Below are 24,475 nucleotides of genomic sequence, written 5' to 3' on the forward strand. Positions count from 1 at the left end.
AAGCGTTGCACAGAATTGAAAAAAATAGTGCGGAAACGCAACTCTTTTTTTTTTTTTGGCTTTTGTTTCACTCTCTTGACGGGCATAGATAATAATATAATTAAGGAAACGTGTGCGGTGAATGCACAAGTGAAATGGATGACCGCGTGTCGACGTACACGTGCCGTACGGCACGGAGAGGCAACCGCTTTAAATAGAAAAGAGAGATAAAGAAGAAGCTTTTCTTTAATGGCCGGCGCGGTCTAGGAAGAGGCAAGAGGTGATGGAGAGTCGCTGGGCCACTTTACGACGCTTCCGTGAGGCTTCAGGCTAAAGACACGTGCAGGAGCTCTCCTAGAGTTCAGTCACCTGTGTAGAGTACAACCGAATCCACTGCTGATATGCAGATTACCAAACAAGCTCGCATGCTGAAGCTAAAAATCAAGAAGGAGGCTCAAGTGATAGCAGGCCTTCTTGGTTTCTGGCTTTTTTCTCTTTTTTTTTTTTTTGCAGAGTTTATATTTGTGCGGAACAGCCGCTGAACTGCGTGCGTTATGCGGAAAAACCGGAAGAATCTACTCAACACGCCGGGTTCTCGTTTTGAATTCAAGGCTGAAATTCAACCCAAAAGAAGAAAAAAGAGGGTGGGACTTTGCGAAGGATCTTGCATACACAGTGAAAAATTACGGCGTCAACTTGTGAACCTGTGCTCAAGACAAAGAGAAAAGAAGAAAGGAGAAGGAGTAGCTAGCCTGCTGCATGCTATATTTTTATCATAGGATGAGATCTAAACAAACATCTTTTAGCCCCAACGCACGCACGTCAAGGTATCGGCCTTTTAATCGTCATCAGCATCATGACCCTTTCTTGTCCTTAAACATTGGTAGAGTCACGAGCAGAACGGCCTGCTCCTCATCCCGGACCAGTGACGTTTAAGCATATAAGTATCGAAGAAAAATACACGCCGCTGTGTCGCTCGAGAGCCGTTGCCACGGGCTTTTTCCGGATCATGGACAGTGGCGGACGAGCCAGAAGAATGTGGAGCCGAATCAAAATTCTGCTCCTCAAGACAGACAAGTGCCATCAGTGTGTGTTCCGCGGACTCCATAGTGTATTTGTACGCCAGCCCCTGGCGCCGCAAAACAAACACATGCTACTAATACACGAATATGCTGGAACGTGTCAGCACCTTCCGGGTTCGAAGCCAATTCCTTCGAAGATAAATTGCGCCTTGGTACCGTTTTATTTTGATTTACTCTGTTTTTTTCATCCCAGTTTATCGGCAGACGATTACGACGATGACGATGATGACGATGACGACGGCGGTGACGATGATGATGATGGGGATTAACAGCCTTTACTGATGGAAGGGAGGCCTTTAGGCCGTTAAGGCAATTAGTGAGGGGAGGACACGGGAAGGAAGAATTCTTTGGTGCAAACAGGTTAGTTGGAGACAAGACGGAACTCGCTGTGGGCACACAGCAGCCGAGAGAAGAGGGCAGGCCCGTCTCCCACAGCTCTTGCCAGACCACTCGTAACTGCATAGTTACCCGATTTATGCATAAATTTGGTATCCTGATAATACAGATTCTCCGGAGAAGAATCAGGAAGAGTGCGTGGCCCGATCGCCAATTCCCTTACTTTGGCCCTCACCGTTAGGTTAGGGCCTAGCCAATCCCCACACGCTGTCATACGGTGCGTTAAAGAAATAAAGGGAGACCGCCTTCATCAAATGCAGCAACCTTAGCATCATCGTCGTCGTCATCATTAGCATCATTATTGCCAGGTATTCCGCAGCACTGTAGTATCCTTCGGAACAATGACGTCCCGAGACGTGGTCGACGAACACGCGAGTGATACCCGGCCCTCTATTTACACAGAAAGCTTACAGCCCAGCGAGACGGGAGAATACGTCTACAGTCGCCCCTCCGTTTCCCGCCACGATAGCAGGTATGCCATGACTTCGTTTGTCACCGCTTTCTCAGTAATACAAAGAGCGTGTTAGTCGGCTGCCATTACAAGCTTTATCTCGTTTTCTTTTCTAGCTCGGATGATCTCTAGCTCGTCACTGTAAATCACTACTTACAGCAAAACTATGCATTCTGATAATCACAGTTTTACCTTATTAAAGGATTATTTGGTCGCACAGAAACTGTATTCATAAAGAGGAGCGCTGTATTGCCGATTCCGCTCAGCTCTAATTCGTTTTCACCGATCGTCGGTTCTCTTCTGCAGCTATTAAATTACCTCCCAGAGCTTCGTGGTGCATTTAATGCCTTCAGCTGGTTCGACCTAAGTTTGGTCACCGTAGTCAAGTGACAATGCGCGTTCAGAGGGGAGTGTTACTTAAGGGTAAATCAAGGCAATTTGATACCCGAGCACTGGGCAAACTACGTGAGTCGCTGCCGTCGCTAAGCACAGATCTTTGCAGTGCAATAATATGTCCTCACAATTGTCTACAGAATTGGTTTAGCTAGGCCGTCGAAGCCTAATCCACTACGCCCCGTGGTAGGGCTCATTTATATCCGTGTCGCAACTGCCGTTTCAGGTACATAATTTATAGCAGCAAGCGACGACCCACGGCCACGACTCTGTCCGAGGGCCTGGCGCTCGTGAACCTCGCCGCTGAGCGTGGACTCTGCGCAACTACGACGGAAGACGAGCAGGGGTGGTGTCCCGACTTCCTTGCCAGTACCAAGGGCCTTGCCTTGCTGGCCTTCCACGTGTACCTTGTGGTCGCTATCGTGCAGTCCTGGAGCAGCCTGGGCGAGCAGTGCAACAGCGTGGGCGCCCTCATCACGCTGACCGTGCTTGGGTACGCGCTCGCCGCCTACCGCGGCGCTGTGTACGTGGTGCGCCGTCTGGCGGCCGGACAAGACAGTCCCCGCCGCGCCTGGATTTCCTCCGTGCCTTTCTTGTAAGTCGAATGTGCTGACTGGCTGTATTGCGGGGATTTTGATCGACTTCAGTCATTACTCATCTTGCGCTGGCCAGAGGTCACTGTGGGTGCAACAATTTTTTTAGGTGCGGAGCACCTTAGGACCGCACAATGTCCGTCCGCGTCCGTCCGCATAGCATTTACAATCGCAAAAAATCGCACAGGCAGGATTCAAGTCTGTGTCTGGTAGACCAGACAGAGTTAGTGCCAGTCGTCTTGCCCATTGGGCTACGACCGTGAGTTAGTACCCGAGAGTCAAACGGCTTACTCCCTCGGCCGTAACGGGGCGGAGTACCTTAGGACCTCCCAATGTCCATCCGCGTCCATCCGTGCGCACACCACCATCAATCGAAAATCAAGCGAAATTCGATTTGAGCCGTGAGTGGCAGTTTCATTTAGGGGATGATCAAGGTGCAATTGACGGCTCAAATCGAATGACGGTCGGGGCGCAAATCGGATGTCACTCGGGGCGCAACTTGGATGTCATTTCGAGTCCCCGTACTCCGCACCCTCGCCATCATCCACGGAGTGGATATGCTGCCATTTTTTAACGCGGTAGTATTACTAGGTTCATTCAGTGACTTTCCGTGTGCACTAGGCGTCCGCGGTAACTTAGTCACCCATGTCACCCGGAAACGACGGCGGCGGCAACGAGAATCGAGTGCCCGCGTGCACTTGGAATAGGGTGCAGGGGCAACTGAATTGTGAAAGGGAGGATGTGTGCCGGTATAGGCTCTCCGAGAATGATAGTATGGAGGACAAATCAGCTGGCGGTTACTACAGTCACTAATGCGAAATTTGTGCGCAGCGCGAACTGCAGTCTTCTCGGTCAAGGCGCATAGCTGCTGCGTCTCAAGAAGTGGTCGCGAGATCAGCGAACGCACGGCGGCGCGCGCTACTCTGCCCTTGGGCCCTATTCTCGACTGAAAAAATTGCCGGCATTTCGCCCATTTTTTTTGCGTAAGCACGACGTAAGCAATCAGTGACGTGCTGCACCTATAGCTATGACGCCATGCAGTGTAATTTGACGAGTCACTCATAAAGATCGCTACCAAGGTATCAAATATTGTGCAAGAAAGATATAAAAACACTTGGCATGTACTATAAAAATTAAGACGGTAGCTGAGGCTGACAAGAAAAACACATTTCTGGAGGTCAAATTTGGCGCCAACACCACAAGGCGATCGAGTAACGTTGATCCAAAAGCGAGCGAAAGGCGGATGTCGAGCTAAAGAACATCACACAATTTTTTTACCGTATCTATTTATTTCTTTCAATCGCTTTTATTAACATAGCTGGGCGCTCTGCTTCAATGCAAGCTTTGTTGCGTTATCACCTTCCCTGCCGCCACCGTCGCCACGCCATCGTCTGCTGCTATGTTACAAGTTTATGGCGTGATCACAGAAAAAGACGGCCGTGACCATCGCTTCTATGACACATAAGAGCAGCGAAGCGCTACGCCTGATAACCGCGGAGCACACGGATGTCGCCGATTCACTCATTCGTCAAGCTCGACTGCTATCAGCGCTGTAATGAACTAAATAGTCACTTTTCATTGTTATTTTTCTCTTGAGTTCGATCATGTGACCCAACAGCTTACTAGGACAAGTATGGACAAATGCCATGCATTGGGTTCTCTTTGTCATGGAGAGGCTTGTACTGCCCTCTTATGTTGCGGTTACGCCAAACAAATAATTTTTATTTCGTTGCCAAACATAAAAGCAAAATACTGGATGTTATTTGTATGTTCCATGATCGCTGACTTGGAAGCAGTTGAAACTATAATTTGTTTCGGTAGGAAACATGCTTTAAACAGCGCGCATGCGAAACTGCTCCTGCTGCAAATTGCCGCACATTTCGCGGCGCCATAAGCCAAGGCAATATTGTGCCCTATTTTGCTTGTATTTTGCGACAAAAATAGCCGCCATTTTCAAGCTGTTACGTAGCATTACGTCACTTTTACGCAGGCTGAAGTTGCCAATGCATGACGTAATCGTTCCCGCCAACTGTTTAAATTACGTCACGCCTTCTCAGCCAATCACAGAGGGGGTGTGTATTACAAGCAGTATTGTTGTTGAATAGCAAAGACAGGCTTACGTTGTCATGCCCGCTGCCTGTAGTCTGGTTTTTCATTGCCGGCCAAGAATTATGCGCCTTTAGTAACGAGAAATAAGGCAAACTTTAGAACTGGTGTCCAAAAACGACATGAAACGTCAAAATGACGACAGCACACACAACCGCTTTGTCAACCGGAAGCACGTGACCAAAATTGAAAGCCAATCAGAAAAGACTTCCGGAAAATTGCCTGAATTGCCGGCAATTTGTGCAGTCGAGAATAGGGCCCCTTATCTCGCAGCGCGTCGCCGCCGCCGAGCATGTTGTTGCAAATCGTGTTTGAACCTCCCACGCAAATGTAACATAGTTCAGATGAGCCACGCAACGAGGAGGACGCGGAGCACATCCACCGGTTGCCTCACTTGTTGTTCAGCACTCACTCCTGAGTGCTGCGGTGCGCTGAGGCAGCACTCGCTCGTGGGTTCTTTCAACGGCAGCGATGGTAAGCCTACGCGTCGGCGCCGAGAACTGCGTCTCGGGAAGTGAGCGTGCCATGGTCGAGCGAACGACGGCACGCGCTGCTATGGCGTCACCTCCCATGCGAATCGCCACGGCCCAGCATGTCCCAGCATGCCTTCCCCTCACACTTTCGCCAGACACTCCTCCTCCGTATTTTTTTTTCCTTCGGTGTCTCGTTCGCTCGCTTGGTTACGAGGACATCACCGCCGCAAAACCATAGTAGCGGGCGCCAAAGTGCTGCGCACTAGAAGAACGGACGCGGGATTGTAGCCAACGTCACGCCTATGCAGCGGGAATCGTTCTTGTTGGTTGGCTGTTGCGCCGATAAGTCATTGCTTTTCTGTGCCGCAGCGTCCAAACTGTTGCTTCCAGCCTCGCTGTTTCGGCTAACCTCCAGCCCTTAGGTTATAGCCGGATTACAGTCGATTAATCCTTCCCTTTTATTAATTCGATCGCGTGGACAATGCGGCCGAATTTGTCGGCTTGGAAATGGCGGGATCGACGGGAGCCGAGTAATTCTATGACGTGTTTGTGAAGTCAATGATACTTGGTAAGGCTTGATTGCTGGCTAGTTGGTTCATGATGTACGAAGGAATAAGTTTGCGCAAAAGACGAGGACGAAGAGACGAGAGGACAAAACGAGCGCAACTTCCAACTTTATTTTGCATGAAATAGCAACACACATATATACCTCCCACCGGTGTTACCCTCTTTCCTATCACCAGTTGCACCACCCGATAAGGTGTAACAAGAATCACAAGTCAAATACAACAAAACAAAACAATTCGATAAAACGGCGTAACAAAACAGCATGCACCAGAAACACGAGCTGTGTTCTTAACTTCGATTCTTATACCCGTGTTATCAGGTTATCATTTTATTCTTAGTGGTTTTATACCTTTTTGGCTCTGATTTATTCGTCTATCTTTGATATTAAGTGCGACACGTGTTTTTTGTGGAAGACGTACGCAGCCTAAGTAGTATCTGTTACCTGGTGCATACTGTTTTGTCATGCCGTTTTATCGAATTGTTTTGTTTCGAATTTGACTTGTGATTCTTGTTACGCCTTATCGGGTGGTGCAACTAGTGATAGGAAAGACGGTAACACCGGTGGGAGGTATATATGTGTGTTGCTATATCATGCAAAATAAAGTTGGAAGTTGCGCTCGTCTTGTCCTCTCGTCTCTTCGTCCTCGTCTTTTGCGCAAACTTATTCCTTCGTACTTCAATAATCCGTTTTGGTAATTTCTTTCAGAAACGTCATTATCTATCACTATAGGAGCCCATCTGATACAAAAACGTAAAGAAACTATCTTAGGTCCTTTAAAATCGCTGCTTTATATGGCTATGTGGAGGAAAGTTCGACAGTCCCTCGTACTTAGAAAACTCCTCCGGTGCAACCCAGTGCGCATGCGAGAAAAAACCAGGTTGAGGAGGAGCTAGAAGTAAGGAGAGGGAATTTGGCTGGGTTTGAAAATAACCTAGCAACACTCTCGCATCTAATGACACTGGCAAGTGGGAGAGGCGCACCGGAGGAAGCGAAAAGGAATCTCTTGCAGCAGAGCGAACGCGCAGCCAGCGATTTCGTGAAGCATAAATCAAGTGATACGGCAGGCAGTGGTGGCAGCGGGGCTGGTAGAGCAGTGTCAACGTAACAGTGGCAAACACCGGTCGCACGTCGGCCACACGCCATACTCAAAACACCGTCCGCACGTTGCAGCTTCACAGGTACCATCTGCACGGAGTGCATCGGAGCATTTAATGCTGAAATGCCGGAACATCAAAAACACAGTCGACGAAACTGATAGCCTGGCGCAGACAGTAAGGGAGTCTTTAAAAGGGCCCTGCAACACTTTTTTCAACTTCTTTTGAAATCCTATATGCTTGCAGCACGTAGTTTCCCAACACATCCAGTGCTTAAATTAGGGCGTCGCAAAGTACCTCAGCCAAAAATTACTGCTCTATGCCCATCAGATAACTTGTGAATTCGCTCAAAAGGTTTTTCTCTCTTTCCCGGTCTTGACGTTCTTCGACGGTTCGAATTACATCACTAAGGCCATGTGTCGGCTGTTGGGCGGTTTTTCTTCAGTTGCAGCAATGAACGCTTTTCGATGGTAACTTTTAAAAAAAGCCACAAAAACAAAGCAGACATGATGATTGATTGATTGTGGGGTTTAACGCGCCGACGCAACGCAGGCGATGAGGCGCGCCGTAGTGGAGGGCTCCGGATTAATTTTGACCACCTGGGGATCTTTATCGTGCGCCGAAATCTCGTACACACGGGTGTTTTTGCTTTTCGGCTCCATCAGAAAAGCGGCCGCCGCGGCCGGGAATCGAACCCGCGACCTCGTGCTCAGCAGCGCAACGCCTTAGCCACTGAGCCACCGCGGCGGGTACAAAGCAGACATGGAAAACGTATCTGGTGCGGCGAGCAAACACGCAGTGCCGCTCCGTGCTGGCAATAACTACAGCTTTCGCAGTGGTTCCAGACGCGAAGGAAAGAGTGAAAACGCTTATCGAAAGTGTTGCAGGGTCCCTTTAAACAGAAGTACGATCACAATGTTGCTGTTTTCTTTCTTTCCTTCTTCTGGAACTTTGACAGGAACCAAGCAGTGTTGCCCTTCTGCATTGTGGCGCTCTTCGTGCTCCTCGCTCTATCCGCCTGGCACGATACGCTGAAGTTGAGGTCCCTGGTCGGCTACCTTCTGATCATCTGCACGGCTGTTGGGCTATCACGTGACCGTAATCACGTGAGCATCGTTTCATCGACAAACCAAAAATCGCGCAGCCCTTCAGTGGCGTCGGGGTCCGTCCGGTGACTGGGGAGGCTGTGGATGCCGAGGGCTTGCACTATGCAGCGTTCAAGTGCTAACGTTCTTTACGCTATCAAATCAACTATGCAAGTATTGCGAAACAAAATTGGTTTGAACAACAGAAGTGAACATAGAATGCGTGCACGGTGTTTACTTGGGGAGGGCTGAGAAGAGCGGTGATGAGGAGGGTGACGTACCCAATAGATGCAAACGTATACACAGACTTCCCCTCGGTTAGTTCCTCATCATTGCGTCGAGTAAATGACCCAGCGTTGTCTTGTTGTTCTTCGTGGGTAAAGGATTTATTCTAGTCAACACTCCAGGGGATAACGCATTGTTGTTTCCCAGGGGGATATATCTCCTTCATTTAGAAAGATGTAACTGCCAGGGTGACCTCCTATGGAACATTCAAAAGAGAGAAAGCGAGCAAGCTTTCATATGGGAAGAAGGACTTTAGGTCTAGTGGGGGAAGCAGGAGTAGATGGTAGGGGGGCTATGGTCTGGGACATTTTGAAAGGTTTAGCAGAGAGACGTGGGAGAGTATAGAACAAAAACGGGAAATTATGCGCTATTCAGAAATGCGGTATTCCAAAAAGTTGGGAAAAAGCAATCACGGCCTGCATAATTACCGTAGTTGCACGACTCCAGCGTGCACTTATTATTTGCTGAGAGTAGGGATCAAAACCAAAACCGGCTTCAAAGCGGCCAGAAGCATTGCCGTACGCCCTAGCTCCTCCCCGAATCTAACTTAATTCAATCCAAGACGATCCGTCAACATCAAGTGAGTAAATTTTGGTATATGGTACACCAATTCCTCAATGGGTGTATTCTAGCTAGTTGTCACACATATTTCTGCCGGTGCAAATAGCACCACATTACAGTCGTTATGGCTGTGAAGAGGCACCACTATGAATAATTTTAATCCCCCCCCCCCCCCCCAGTTAATGCCAGCAAGAGCTGGATCAGCAAGTTTATAAGCCGAATAAATTTTTGCTCCCACAGTTACGTGCGTCGGATAATCCGTCTTCTGTCACGTACAGTGCTGCCCACTGTTAAAGGGAAACGACGAGCGCGTGGCCGCTGCGCTCCGCGAAGCGCCGTCGCCGAGAAGTGGCGAGAATTGGAGGCAGCCGGCGCATGCGCACTGACAGCTCGAGGAAGGAGAAGACGCTCTGTCGTCTGCTACGGCGCTTAATCCGGCAGCTCATATCCTGCGAGTAGGAAATTCCTAAGCTATCGCAAGCTGAGCGGCGCAGCGGAGCGTCGTAGCAGTCGACGGATCGGCTTCTTCCTCCTCGAGCTGTCAGTTCCTCCTCGAGCTGCCTTCATGCGTTTTATGGACCGCTGCGGACCGGTTTCCAGAAAGGGGAAACGCGTTCCGGAACCTGTCGTTCTCCGCACATATGCTTTGCCCTTATAGGGGCCATGAAGACAAAACACAACTCTGGGCATTGGTAACGCATAGAGTTTCTCACTAATATACACTATAAGGAAATCTGGCGCCACTGTCTACGGGAGCCGCGCTTCGGCAAGCGTGCCGTCATGTACCGGACAGGCACGTTCCACTTGTCCTTGGCATGGCTCATGAACAGGCTTAAAAGTTGGCTCTGGCTGCAAAAAGCAACAATATTACTGTAAAGGGTTCATCAAATTTGTTATTTCAAAATTGAACCTCCAGAAAGATTAACTTGTCAGTGATTATATAGATATTTTATGCGCGCTGAACAAGAAAAAAATGTTACCCTTTTTTGTTGATTTTGGCTTTGAGACAAAAAAAGTAGCCATATGGCTAGCTAAGCCAAGTAGGCGAGGAACGTCGCTAGCGGCAATATGGCGCCGCCCACGGCGGCCCGCGACTGCAGCGACACATTTTCCTCTGTACATATTAGTATGAAACTCTATGTGGTAACGCACTCAGCTCCATTGCAGACACGGAATACGTTTCTTTGTCCAAAAAAAGTGCAAGAAATATTGAAAAACCTTCAAATTTCCGGCTACAGTGACGTAAAATGGGCAAGAGTGTCGTAATATTCGCCGTCACTGAAACAATGAACGCGATCCCGCCCTGAGAAAGTAGATGTCCAGCGAAGCTGTTGTAAACCACTACACATGCTGATGGGGAAGCTATGAAACCTTCCTCGTTGTTTCGACGGGCTCGTCGCTTGCACTCGGCTTCTATGGCGGCAAATGCTGCGTCCTGACGCTCGGCGTCTTGAGCGAGAACTGCTGGGTCCTGCCTGGCCTGACGCATGCACTAGCCCTCGAATGACGTCAACCCCCCTCCTCTTTCGAGAGCAGCTGCAAACCTAATCTTTACCAGGACACATGGGGGGGAGGGAGGCATTTTTTTTTCGTCGCCTTATCATCCATCATGCGGTTTCGATGCTTGTTTTGTGGTTTTAGGGACGAAGCCCTTTAAGGACTCGGGCTGTCGACGTTTCATGTCGATGTCTCATGTAGTCACGGTACTAAAATACACGGGCACTCGTTTACGCCTCGTGCTAGAACGCAACGCGTAATACAAGAACACACCGGGACACTCGTTTTCCAGCGCCTCGCGCTAGAACGGTTCGTGCTTCAAAGACAGAGACCTTTGCAGCAAATTTGCATACTTTACCCCCCAACGGTTTCATCTCCGATGACAAAAACGCCAAGGCGCCAAGCCATACACTTATACACTGCATGCTTCGCCCCTCCCCTGGTTTCCCTTTAGTGGAGATAGTCCGGGATTTTTTTTTTTCTTGACACGAATTGTGAGCTTTATACTTCACGCCTGATTACCCTGACACATTCGCTCGGCGTCTTGGATGAGAACTGCTAAGTCTTGCGTGGTTGTTTTGTTCACGAAACGAAATTTTCAGACCAACTAGAGGCTAAGAGCTTCGCTGTAAAACGTTTTTATCAGCGTGTTAACTGCGCGTTAGCATCAAGTGATATGATGAAGCGGAACTAGAGGGCCCACTACAATATTCCAGTCATGTTTCTTGGCGGTGACTTGGGTCGACGCACGCCAATCTATAACGTCATAAAGAAATCGTCGAAATGTGGTTGTGGAGTCGCCCCTCTTGAATGTTACTGACACGAAATTTTCGTGTTACGTTTTTTTCGCTGCTATGCGTGCCTACCAGCCCACTAATCATAGAATGGCACATTAGACGGTCGAGCGCAGCGTACATTCATTTACGGCATCGTTTACTCGTGTCAGTTTCGGTTTCGACAAAACGAACGCCGAGAGGCCGCCATAGGTATCTCTTGACGTCACCATTCTTGCCATACCGCTGCTGCTCTAGACGCGCGAGCGAGCGCACGTGCGCGCCGAGACCGGCCGAGGTTCTCACCTTCCCCGCGCGCCCGGGCAGCATGACGTCAGTCCCAAAACCATGACGTGTACACACGCCGGAGCAGCGCGCGACAGCCACAGCCAACGCGTTGGCTTCGTCAAGGAAGCCCCGCCGTCAGCAGTTTGGGGCAAGTAGCAGATGATGTCATGTCGGCCCGCTGTGGGCTTTCTCGGGCATGCGAGGATTAAAATGGATTTAAAGTAGGTTACGCTGAACGATTTATGTTGAAACTTGTTGGGAGATATCTCCGGACAAAAAGGAAGCATTTTACATAGTTATCTCAGCTTTGAAATTTCGCGTCATTACTCCTTTAACATTGTGATCATTTACTTCAAGTTAGAGACAAAATTGGTACTGTTGCAATCGTGGTAACCCAGTCTCCTTAATGAAGCGAACGTTTATTTTGTCTTCATGGCCCCTTTAAAAGTGGAGAGCGAGGCGCGACTGGCTCTTTGCAGATCAACTGGACCAACCTCCAGGTCGGTGTGATGGCGCACCTGGTTACCACCGTCGTCACCACCCAGTGGGCGCCGGCCGTCAAAGCTCTTAGCTGCTTCTTTAGCAGCCTGTTCGTGCTGCGCGATCTGGGCAACGAAGGCTTCGATTTCCTCTTCGGTCACCTCGCCACGGGCATCAACATGTCCCGAGTGCTCGGGGAACCCGCCGCTGCAGTGGGCATACGGGACGTCGCCCCGGTTTACATTTTTAGCGTGAGCTCTTCTTTTCTCGCTGTTCTCGTCGTTCATAATGAAACGTGCTTTCCTCGCTAGGAGAGGGGACATTACAATCTCTAAGAACAGCCCACAGGTCATGCACTATTGCACTGTGACATGTGTCTTTCCGGACAGATACGCCTGGACAGATTAGAGGAACACGCGTGTTCACCTATGTTCTCCGTGCCTAACGTGTGAGACTGCAGTATCAGTGAAATTATCTTATGCGCCGGGGCCCAAGCTATTTCTGACACGGTTAAAAAGGTGAATAGGCGATTTCTCCGGGAAGGAATTGTTAAGTGCGAGGAATATTGTTACGTGTGTACTCAGACACAAAACATCCTTACACGAAGCTCATCTTCAATGTACGAGCGCTTGACAGGTCACTCCCGATTATGAGTAGTGCTTTTATAATTATACTTATCAAGAGGCGAAATCCTATTAAAGACGACAATCTTTGTACGCTACTTAAACGCAGAAATTTTGGTCTGTCTGTCGGTCGGTCTGTCTGTGACTCGATTCACTCACCCGGCCAAGGTGATACAAATGCTGCGCAGCAGTCTTATATACCCACAGCTAAATCTAAACGTCCAAGTTCCGTGTCAATGTTCTTACTTGTCAACATTGTTGAACAAGAACAAGAAATTACGCAAATATAAGGCAGGAAATCAGTACACACACACACACACACATATATATATATATATATATATATATATATATATCAGGGTGTCGAATCGGAACCGAACCGAACCGAAAACCGGAACTGAACTGGTATTTTTGCCGGAACTGAACCCGAACTCGAACCGTTATTTTTTTAGCACGCTGAACCCTAATCGGAACAGAACTGAAAAAAGGAATAACGGTTACCGGTTTATGCCGAAACGGTTCGACCCTCTGTTGTTGACATTGCACAGTCAATGCAATTCAGGCTTTTTTTTCTTTCACGTACCATCAACTTCGTACCTGCTCGCGCACTTTCCCCTCCAGACAATTGAACACTATCACGCTCTATGTAACAACAAGGGAAATGAATGAGCACCAATGTAGCAATGGTCTGTTGCTGCTGGAAGCGCGAGCGTAGTGGTAGCTGACCAAACGAAATGTCATTCTCCGCAGCTTGCAGGGGATATAAAACGACTTTGCCCTTCCCTAGCAGCAACTGTAGTGGGGCAATCAGGCTGCAGGAGTGCTCCAGTGCGCAGAAGCGAAAGCCCGATGTGTGCAAACTTTTTCCATTTCATAATTTGTTTAAAAGGTCCGACACCTGCAAATTGTAATATTTTACAAGTGTGACCGCAGGAGCTGCTCAGTGGCTAAACCGCTTGCTGCTGACCACAAGTGGCTTCGATGTCCCTTACCCACAAACGTTTTTGAGGACAGTACAGTTGACAAGCTCTGTTTTTTGCAAGTACAAATAACAACAGATATGTCAGGGAAAACTGTTAAGGTGCGCACTTAATCTTTTGGCAATAAATTGCAGTCCTGGACCTTGTCTTGGAAGCAGAAACAGTAATAAAGCAGATGACACGTGCAGAAAGGAAGGCCGGTACCTCACACTGTCCCATTCGCCGAGCGATCATCTTGTCTGCTTGTTCTGCAGTTTTGTCTCTTTCAGATCTGCTTTTTTTCGAAGGTGCACTTGTACTGACTGCCCAACTCGCTACATTACTTCTACTGCTCTCGTTCCGGAGGGGAGTACTGATTTGATTGTGGGGTTTAAAGGGACACTGAAGTGAATTTGTCAAGCTCCCGTTTTTGCTTGCACTGCGTAGACTGGCTCAAATTAGCACACTTTTCATCGTTTATCCGGTTGACAAATCGGTAATTATTTTACAAAGCGCGAAAGAAGAAAAACTACCATGCGTGGTTTGCGGCGGCCGCACCAACTAAGGCTGTGACGTTGGGAGGAGGGGCGCCGTGATTGGACGATGCCCAAGGTTAGCAATCAAACAAGTTTCGGTTTCGGTTTCGGTTCTGTAAAACATAACCAATGGCGTTGTTGGATGGGCATTCTCAATATCTCAGTAATCATCGTACCGCGCTTCTGCCATGTTGTCGGCTGTAAAATGCACAAGATAAGCCTCCCAGGACGGCTTGTAGTCGTAGCATTCACTAGCCGAGACCTACGCAGTGCATGAACGCCCTCCGCGTACCCGCAGACGCCCAAATGTCATGCGCTTTTCCCCCATATTTGGAGCTTGCCCCCATCATGCCTGTATCGTAAAAAGCGTGTTCGCACCAGGCCAAGGGTCTGTTCATTCTGGCCTATGCCCACTGCCTGCAAGCAGTCGGTGCTTATGGCAACAGCACACTAACGAGAACTCGCTAGCGCGCCAGTGCCAGCCTGCGCGCGTTTTGTGAACTAGTTCGTGTAGCCATGAACGTTGCGGTCCAAAAAAAGGTTAACTCCATATAGAAAACATCGGCGGAAAATGAAAAAGTTAACTTACAAAAAAAAAAAGCACGAACCCGCGGGGATTCGAACTCGTGACTTGCAAAACATTTGCGGTGAAATACGTAACGCCTCAGCCCACTCGGCCACGGGGCCGGATCAGCGGGTCATGCTAATATAGGGTATATATTGTACAACCAGTTTACACTTTTTATTTAGTTTTGGTATTTCAAGCAGCTTAGGTGACTATTTGTTGTATTGCGCTTGTGCAGTAAGCGTCTCCCGAGTTTCCACAATAGCTCACGTCTAGCAATTGCATTTCGTATACGGAAAAGCGTTCGCAGATGCGTAGTCGTGCTGCTGACCGCTGTGCTTGTTCGCCCAGCGCAAAAAAGTGCTTCCCGCGCCCTAGTTTTACGCTGTACTGTAAAAATATCAGCTGATTTTATTTCCTTAGTACCTATATTGACTTCGCTGACTCTTCTCCCGCCTTCAAGAGGCCATTATATTTTCCTACTGGCGTACCAGTCAGCGAAGCGTCGCATGTGCGCTTGTGCAGCGCTTGTGTGAAGCGACCTTGACTTGGAGCTAGATACAGCGTACAAACAAACCAAGTAAAGAAAGGCACATTCTTCCATTCACAAACGTGTCCTGGCTTCGTTTCAACTAAGCGAACGAATTGCGACGAAGCAATTTTTTTTAACCTCCTTGATTGCGACGACCCCAACGACCCGCCGGCGGCCGGCGGACGAAACGCTGGGCCGACTGACTCTGTCTGAAGGCCGGGGAGCCGTGCAGTAGCGCAGCCAATTGCCAGCTCATCCCCTCCTGACGTCACACGAAAACGCCACAGAAAATGGGCGAGCGTAAAGAGAGGAGGACAGCATTTTCGAATTAGTTTTTCCACTAAATAAAATCGCGTAAACGCGTTTAGAGTGGTCGAAACCTGGCCTGGGGACTCCGGACTACAATTTGCGCTAGTAATCCCGCAATGTTTACATATCACTTCAGTGTCCCTTTAATGCGCCGACCCAGCACAGGCGATGAGGCGCGCCGTTGTGGAGGGCTTCAGATTAATTTTGACCACCTGGGGATCTTTAACGTGCGCCGAAATTTCGTACACACGGGCGTTTTTGCTTTTCGCCTCCATCAGAAAAGTGGCCGCCTCAGCCGGGAATCGAACCCGCGACCTCGCGTTCAGCAGCGCCTTAGCCACTGAGCCACCGCGGCGGGTCAGAGGGGAGTACTGCTGTGGACGAATTGAAGAGCGTCTACCCAAAAAAGTTCATCTCATGCTCTGCGCGTCAAATTTCCCTTTCATTTTGTAACAGCATAATCTGTTATAAGATTACGCAATGTAGCACAAGGAACGATGGCCGGGGGTCAGGCGGTACGATGACATACGGATTGTAATGCACACATCCAGTATAACTTTCGCAAAAGGAATTGCAGTGGTCAGAGCAATAATGCAGTGACTGAGCGTTAACTAAAGCTCACTTTTAACGAAAGTGTGGCTAACACATTCGATAGGGTGACAGCTAACAAATTGTTCAGGATGACCAAATGATCTAATTCATTGGTATTATTTATGTGCCTGTAGTAGCATTTTTCTGTTTTGTTACAAATTTGAAAAAAAATGTGCGCCATTGGTATTAAACGCTGATATTTGAACACGCCAGTACGCAGACCTAAATTTGATTGATTGTTGGGTTTTACGCGCCGACGCAACGCAGGCGATGAGGCGCGCCGTAGTGGAGGGCTACGGATTAACTTAGACCACCTGTGGATCTTTAACGTGCGCCGAAATCTCGTACACACGGGCGTTTTTGCTTTTCGCCTCCATCAGAAAAGCAGCCGCCGCGGCCGGGAATCGAACCCGCGACCTCGTGCACAGCAGCGCAACGCCTTAGCCACTGAGCCACCGCGGCGGGTCGCAGACCTAAATTTAATGCTTCAAGGTTAGCGTGATGGGCGATCCCATAGCGACGATGGCGATTTCAACAAAAAATGAAAGGGCAGAAAATATATCCCACCGTCATATCTCTTGGCGGTGGCTTTATGAATAGTCGCTAGGACAACATAAAGTCTGGACGAGAAAGTAGGTGGTAAATCGTCACCACTTCATCTGTTTTTCTAATATCTCGTGATTATTTAAAGTTTGCTTTGCAATTGCGCCACTGCCCTTGGGGAACAGCAGCATTTTGAATTTGTGTTTGTGTTTTGATTTTACTGTCCCTTTAAACTACTAAATGTTTTTTTTCTAATTTCAGTGACAATTCAACTCATCGAACCGGTTCGCGAACTGGTTCAAGCTCCCGAACCGGTTCGCGAACCCGTTCGGCACGTGATTTTGTCGAACCGGAACTGAACCGTAACGAAATTATTACACCCGAACCCGAACCGTAACCGAACCGGTATTTTTTTCGGTTCGACACCCTGATATATATATATATATATATAAGGTTAGTAGAGACAGAGACAAACGAGAAAGACGTGAAAATAAAAATAAGTTTACTGACGTTTCAGGGAGAGGACTCCCTTTCTTCAGAGTACAAAATAAGTTCGTTTCAGAGCTATATATATACAGAAAATGTAGCAAGCGCGAGGGCAAGGTAAGAGGAGGGAGAGTTTGTACAAATGGATCATGGTTGGTGGGTAGCAAAAGAATGAAGAGAGAGCGGGAAAATTAATTACAAAAAGGATAATAAGAACACACAGTCACGCGGTACGAACTTGAAAAAAAAAGAGAGAGAGAACCAAACACAGAAAAAAAATAAATAATTAAAAAATAAACAATAATAAATAACAAGGTAATTTTCCTCCCCCATGGCAACGGGGGTGAAGAGGGATCAAAACAAGATATGCCATGCCCGTGTTTGACATGGGCAAAACGATTAGTCACGCGGAACGAACACGTTCCAAAGAAGCTATTGCACACATAGGGCGAACATCTGGCCATTCACACCCGTTCTAGGAATCCAAGTAAGGTCATTGAAACAAGAGACACATGGCTTCTGTTGGTGGGAGGCGGGGGTCGCGCCCAAAAGCAGTAGGACAAGCCGTTTCGACAGGAAAGAGTGTACATTGGTATACAAAGGGCGAAAAAAAAAATAAAAAATAACCAGGTAATTTTCCCCTCCCTCGTGGCAACGGGGGTGAAAGAGGGGTCAAAACAAGATATGCCCATGCACGTGTGTGACATGGGCAAAAGATTAGTCACGCGGAACAAGGAAACGAAGATATGCAAATGCACACAAAGGATGAACATCTGCCCATACACACCCGTTCTAAGAATCCTGGTAAGGTCATTGAAACGTGAGACACGTGGCTTCTGTTGGTGGGAGGCGGGGGTCGCGCCCAAAAGCAGTAGGACGGGTAGTTTCGACTCGAAATGAGTGTACATTGATAGGGAAAAAAACAAAACAAAAAAAAGGTCAAACACAAGGTCAAACAAGTCAAAAAAAAAAAAGAAAAAGAAAACAGGCAGGTGCACGCGTATGACGCGGCAGCAAGTGGTATTCATCTGCCCGGCGCATGGTGCCAGTTCAGGGAATGCCGAGGCGGTCAGCAACGAATATTAGAAAACAACAATACAAAAAAGAAAGAGGACACGAAAACAATCACACACGCTCGCGTTCACAAATTAATTACAAAGTGAGAATAACAAAGCTAAAAATGGTACTGCAGCCTTCTACCCAGAACACAATGTCCAGACTTCATCAGTTCATCAAATTTGGTTCAGTGAAGCCATTGTGCTAAAAAACGTCTTGCTAGCACGAAACTATACCCAACTACGGGAGCTCGCCAACTAATGGGAGAATATTATTGAGGGAAAGAAATGAACAGGCATAACACTAGCCTGAGAAATGCAGCCGAAATTTTAGTGAGAACGTCGCCCAAATTTTTGCTGCGTCTATAAACAACACGTGGTGGCTCGGGGAATATTCTCTTTAGGCGTTCACTTTGAGCGAGGATATTGTGATGTTTCCTTAGTATGGAAGCAACTTTCGGAGAAGAGGCCGAATGGGTCAAAACGAGGTTTGTTTGTTGATTGGGTTTTGGAGCTTTTTTTCGGAGAATTTCGGTGCGGTTCAACTGGTTAGCTCGTGTAATCGCGTCATCGATCACCTGCTCTGGGTATTTTTGATTTAAGAGTGCGGTTTCTTTCCCTCAATAATATTCTCCCATTAGTTGGCGAGCTCCCGTAGTTGGGTATAGTTTCGTGCTAGCAAGACGTTTTTTAGCACAATGGCTTCACTGAACCAAATTTGATGAACTGATGAAGTCTGGACATTGTGTTCTGGGTAGAAGGCTGCAGTACCATTTTTAGCTTTGTTATTCTCACCTTGTAATTAATTTGTGAACGCGAGCGTGTGTGATTGTTTTCGTGTCCTCTTTCTTTTTTGTATTGTTGTTTTCTAATATTCGTTGCTGACCGCCTCGGCATTCCCTGAACTGGCACCATGCGCCGGGCAGATGAATACCACTTGCTGCCGCGTCATACGCGTGCACCTGCCTGTTTTCTTTTTCTTTTTTTTTTTCTTGACTTGTTTGACCTTGTGTTTGACCTTTTTTTTGTTTTGTTTTTTTCCCTATCAATGTACACTCATTTCGAGTCGAAACTACCCGTCCTACTGCTTTTGGGCGCGACCCCCGCCTCCCACCAACAGAAGCCACGTGTCTCACGTTTCAATGACCTTACCAGGATTCTTAGAACGGGTGTGTATGGGCAGATGTTCATCCTTTGTGTGCATTTGCATATCTTCGTTTCCTTGTTCCGCGTGACTAATCTTTTGCCCATGTCACACACGTGCATGGGCATATCTTGTTTTGACCCCTCTTTCACCCCCGTTGCCACCAGGGAGGGGACAATTACCTGGTTATTTTTTTTTTTTTCGCCCTTTGTATACCAATGTACACTCTTTCCTGTCGAAACGGCTTGTCCTACTGCTTTTGGGCGCGACCCCCGCCTCCCACCAACAGAAGCCATGTGTCTCTTGTTTCAATGACCTTACTTGGATTCCTAGAACGGGTGTGAATGGCCAGATGTTCGCCCTATGTGTGCAATAGCTTCTTTGGAACGTGTTCGTTCCGCGTGACTAATCGTTTTGCCCATGTCAAACACGGGCATGGCACATCTTGTTTTGATCCCTCTTCACCCCCGTTGCCATGGGGGAGGAAAATTACCTTGTTATTTATTATTGTTTATTTTTTAATTATTTATTTTTTTTCTGTGTTTGGTTCTTCTCTCTCTCTTTTTTTTCAAGTTCGTACCGCGAGACTGTGTGTTCTTATTATCCTTTTTGTAATTAATTTTCCCGCTCTCTCTTCATTCTTTTGCTACCCACCAACCATGATCCATTTGTACAAACTCTCCCTCCTCTTACCTTGCCCTCGCGCTTGCTACATTTTCTGTATATATATAGCTCTGAAACGAACTTATTTTGTACTCTGAAGAAAGGGAGTCCTCTCCCTGAAACGTCAGTAAACTTATTTTTATTTTCACGTCTTTCTCGTTTGTCTCTGTCTCTACTAACCTTATATATATATATATATATATATATATATATATATATATATAACACAGAAATAAGGGCTGGCAGTCGAGAAAACCTCGGAAAGCAAAGGGGAGGATGTGGTAGATCATTGAAACAGATTAAGAATTTGGAAAGAAAGAAAGAAAGTGAAGAAAAAATGCCCGCCAGGTGGGATCCGAACCCACGACCTCCCACCCACGACATCCCACCTGGCGGGCATTTTTTCTTCACTTTCTTTCTTTCTTTCCAAATTCTTAATCTGTTTCAATGATCTACCACATCCTCCCCTTTGCTTTCCGAGGTTTTCTCGACTGCCAGCCCTTATTTCTGTGTTATTTTCAACGAGCCCCTCATTTCCTATTCTGATTCGCTATATATATATATATATATATATATATATATATATATATATATATATATATATTGTAATGAACAATTGGAGCAGGGAACGGTATGTGCGGAACCATGGCCAACCTACGCGCGGGTATGTTCTCTGCAACAGTCATCATCAGTGCCTGTCTGTGCGTCTTGCAAGGTTAACTCTGGCTTCGCCGTTTTTTGAAGAGACTGCTCTTCCTCGCCTCTCGCTTGGACAACTGATCGAATTAAACACCATTGGAAGTGGTGGACGTGCGGGGTAGCTGTGTGACACATTCAGCATACGTCAGGGGACCGGTTAATGCAGCCGGTGAAGCCAGGGGAAGAGCACCTATTCTCCGCCACTACGATCCCAGCGCTCCTACTGCAGTGCACACGGACGCCAGTGGTGTTGGTATCTGTGCCGTGCTCGTTCAGCGCAAGCCCGACTGCGACGAAAATGCCGTTCCGTATGCGAGCAGAACTCTCACCAAGGCTGAGCGCAACTATAGCGTTACTGAAAAAGAATGCCTGGCGATAATTTGGGCCCTTCCAAAGTTTCGCCCCTACCTTTACGGCCGGCCCTTTGACGTTGTCACCGACCATCACACCCTGTGTTGGTTGTCGTCCCTAAAGGATCCCACGGGACGACTGGCCCGTTGGGCCCTCCGGTTACAAGAATATGACATTCGTGTTATCTATCGGTCTGGACGCAAGCATTATGATGCCGACGCACTCTCGCGCTCCCCTGTGCCTGCTGATGCTACATGTATCGACGCCACGGATCCCCCATTGTCATCGCTGACCCTCACAGACATGGCCTCCCAACAAAGGAAGGATCCATGGATTGCTGCAATCGTTGACTTCTTGTCGCCAGCTTCAAAACGAATTCCGTCTAGGTCCATCCGTCGCCAAGCAGCCCACTTCTCTATTCGAGACAACCTCCTCTACCGCCGGAACTACATGTCAGACGGTCGGAAGTGGTTGCTAGTGGTGCCACGTAGCTTACGAAAAGAGGTGTGTTTCGCCCACCATGCGGATCCGCAGAGCGCTTATGCAGGAGTCCTGAAGACTTATACTAGGCTGCGCCACAGGTATTACTGGAGGGGAATGTACGCCTTCGTGCGCAAGTACGTTCGCGCATGCCCCGAGTGTCAACAACGCAAGACACCTGCTCCGAAGCCAGCTGGCACACTGCAGCCCTTGCCGTGCCCCGTTCGTCCATTCGAGCGAGTCGGTATCGACCTCTACGGCCCTTTACCACACACCCCTTCTGGCAATCGCTGGATCATCGTGGCTGTAGATCACCTCACGCGCTACGCTGAAACAGCCGCGTTGCCCGCTGCCGCTGCGCGCGACGTCGGGGGATTTATCCTCCGTTCCCTGCTCCAATTGTTCATTACAATCTATATATATATATATATATATATATATATATATATATATATATATATATATATATATATATATATATATATATATATATATATATATATATATATATATATATATATATATCAATTTCTTTCTGTCTTTCCAAATTCTTTATCTGTTTCAATGACCTACCACATCCTTTGCTTTCCGAGGTTTTCTTGACTGCCAACCCTTATTGCTGTCTTATTTCAACGAGCCCCTCATTTCCTATTCTGATTCGCTATATATATACATATATTTGATCGCTGGGTTCAATGCGCCGATGCCTCACAGGCGATGAGGCGCGCCGTAGTGGAGGGCTCCGGCCGCATAAATCTCGTACAGACGGGCGTTTTTGCTTTTCGCCTCCATCACAAAAGCCGCGGCCGGGGGAATCGAACCCGCGTCCTTGTGCTCACCAGCGCAACACCTTAGCCACTGGGCCACCGCAGCGGATAATATATCTCAAACCAGACAGCGATAGATGTGAACCTCCTGCACACCTCATCATGTGATGACTTAGATATGTAAGCGAAAAAAAACATTGAAAATTTCGAGAAATACAGCCGATTTCTTTCTCAAACAGGATAAAATTGATGCAAAAAAGTAGACATAAGTTCAGAATGCAATTATGCGGTGATGGGACTCTCCCTGGACGACGGGAGACTTCTGTCTAACGGCACAGGATATTAAAGCCCGTAAGGGAATTGGGTCAAAAGAACAAATTTGGGAGTGTTCAGAGCACCTGGATCCGTCCACGCAGCGGCAAGGACTGCAGATTCTTCTTTTTTTTTCTGCGGCATGTAGAAGAAACTGTCCCCAGTTTCGAAACTAGTACACCAAGCTACACAATAGGCTCGCAGGGGATTGAGTCTAAAAACCACAATCTCAAGGTCCCGGAACGCTTCGTCCGCTGCGCAGCTAAGCCTTGACGCGTCAAGCAAAAATTAAACGGGCACAGATTGATACATAAAAACCAGACTTGCTGCCTCGATGTGAAATCAATGATTTCACGTCACATCGTGCCTGGTTTTTGAAAGCGGAAGCTGTGCTGCCGCTTTTGCGAAGCAGTGATGTAACAATTCTTTTTAGTGTGGACAAAGTGCATGTGTCGGGTTTTAGGGGTAAAGCCCCTCAGGGGCTCGGGCTGTCGGGTCTCCTGTCGTCGCCGTCGTCGTATCTCATATCATGTAGTTACGGCACTAAAACACCGGGACTCTCGTTTCCCAACTCCTCACGCTAGAACGTTACGCGTACTAAAAGAACACACCGGGACGCTCATTTTCGAACGCCTCGCGCTGGAACCTTTCATCTCAGAGGGCAAAAACGCGTACAAAATAAATGCACCGGGACACTCGTTTACCAACGCCTCGCGCTAGAACACTTCGTGCTTCAAAGACACGAGACTTAGTGCAAAGCTGCATTCCTTTAACCCCCAACGGTTTCATCTCCGTGGACAAAAACGCAAATGCGCCAAGAATACACTTATACACTGCATGCTTCGCCCCTCCCTAAGTTTCACGTCAGTGGAGATGGCCCGAGATTTTTTTCACAGATCCACACGCATTCAACTATAGACTTTCAAGTTTTCGTATTTTTCCGAAAGAAACCGGGGAAAAGTCTGTTTCATTTTTTCAAGCCCTCCCCCCGATTTTCATGGAAGTTTGCGTCTGTATGTGATGTGCGTTCCGGCAGACATGGCCGGGCTTAAACGTGCCACTTGGACGCAGGTGGTGCCATCTATCTTCGTTGCGGCGTTTGCCATCGGCGTCCTATACTACTACGGCATCGTCCAGAGCATCATCATTTTCTTCGAGGAACTGCCGCTGTTCGGTGCTTCGACTTGCCAGGCCTTGGGCGTGCTCCTGAACGTGCCCTTCCATATGGTGAGGGACGCACGTAGTAATGCCTCCACCGCGGCGCCACTCGCATTACTCTTTCTAGGCTTTGGATCTTCAAATGCAGCATTTCAAAGGCACCGAAAAGGGATAGAGAACTTGCTACGCAACGATGAATTCGCATAATTCTCCCAGGGTAGTCTAGGCGCGCTACGACATTGATGACACGCCATGACAAGGCCGCGATGACACTAAACCGCCAACAAGCTGTTTAGACATTGAAGAAGACTGCTCGCGCGCACGCACACACACACCCACGCTCACGCACACGCATACACACATGCACACACAGGCGCGCACGCACATGTATCATGCTCTTGAGGACAATTGCTGATGCGTGAGCATCACTCAAGCATTACTTGACCAACATACTCTGGTGGATTGACCAGTGACGATGCCAGCAGCTCACGTCCGATTCATCCATTTCCATTTGGCTGCGACGTCAGCATACCTACACACAATCATACCCAGTATGCGGTATTGGCCATTGGCGAAAACAGCTGCTGCTGGATGCTCC

General features: G+C 48.0%; 1 protein-coding gene across 1 annotated transcript in view; it reads left to right on the forward strand.

Annotated features, from left to right (window-relative positions):
* The first annotated feature begins 1,758 nt into the window (after positions 1-1,758).
* Positions 1,759-24,475, forward strand: part of LOC144153203 (putative transporter YutK) — a 43,470-nt gene continuing 20,753 nt past the window's right edge. The window contains exons 1-5 of the mRNA XM_077684857.1: positions 1,759-1,929; positions 2,528-2,896; positions 8,094-8,241; positions 12,104-12,355; positions 23,791-23,946. Coding sequence (XP_077540983.1) covers positions 1,799-1,929; positions 2,528-2,896; positions 8,094-8,241; positions 12,104-12,355; positions 23,791-23,946 — 1,056 coding nt within the window. The 5' untranslated portion in view covers positions 1,759-1,798. The remainder of the gene's footprint in view (positions 1,930-2,527; positions 2,897-8,093; positions 8,242-12,103; positions 12,356-23,790; positions 23,947-24,475) is intronic.

This window comes from Haemaphysalis longicornis, unplaced genomic scaffold (assembly GCF_048455015.1).
Source record: "Haemaphysalis longicornis isolate Haplotype H1 unplaced genomic scaffold, Haemaphysalis longicornis Haplotype H1 scaffold_9, whole genome shotgun sequence".
NCBI classification, from domain to species: domain Eukaryota; kingdom Metazoa; phylum Arthropoda; class Arachnida; order Ixodida; family Ixodidae; genus Haemaphysalis; species Haemaphysalis longicornis.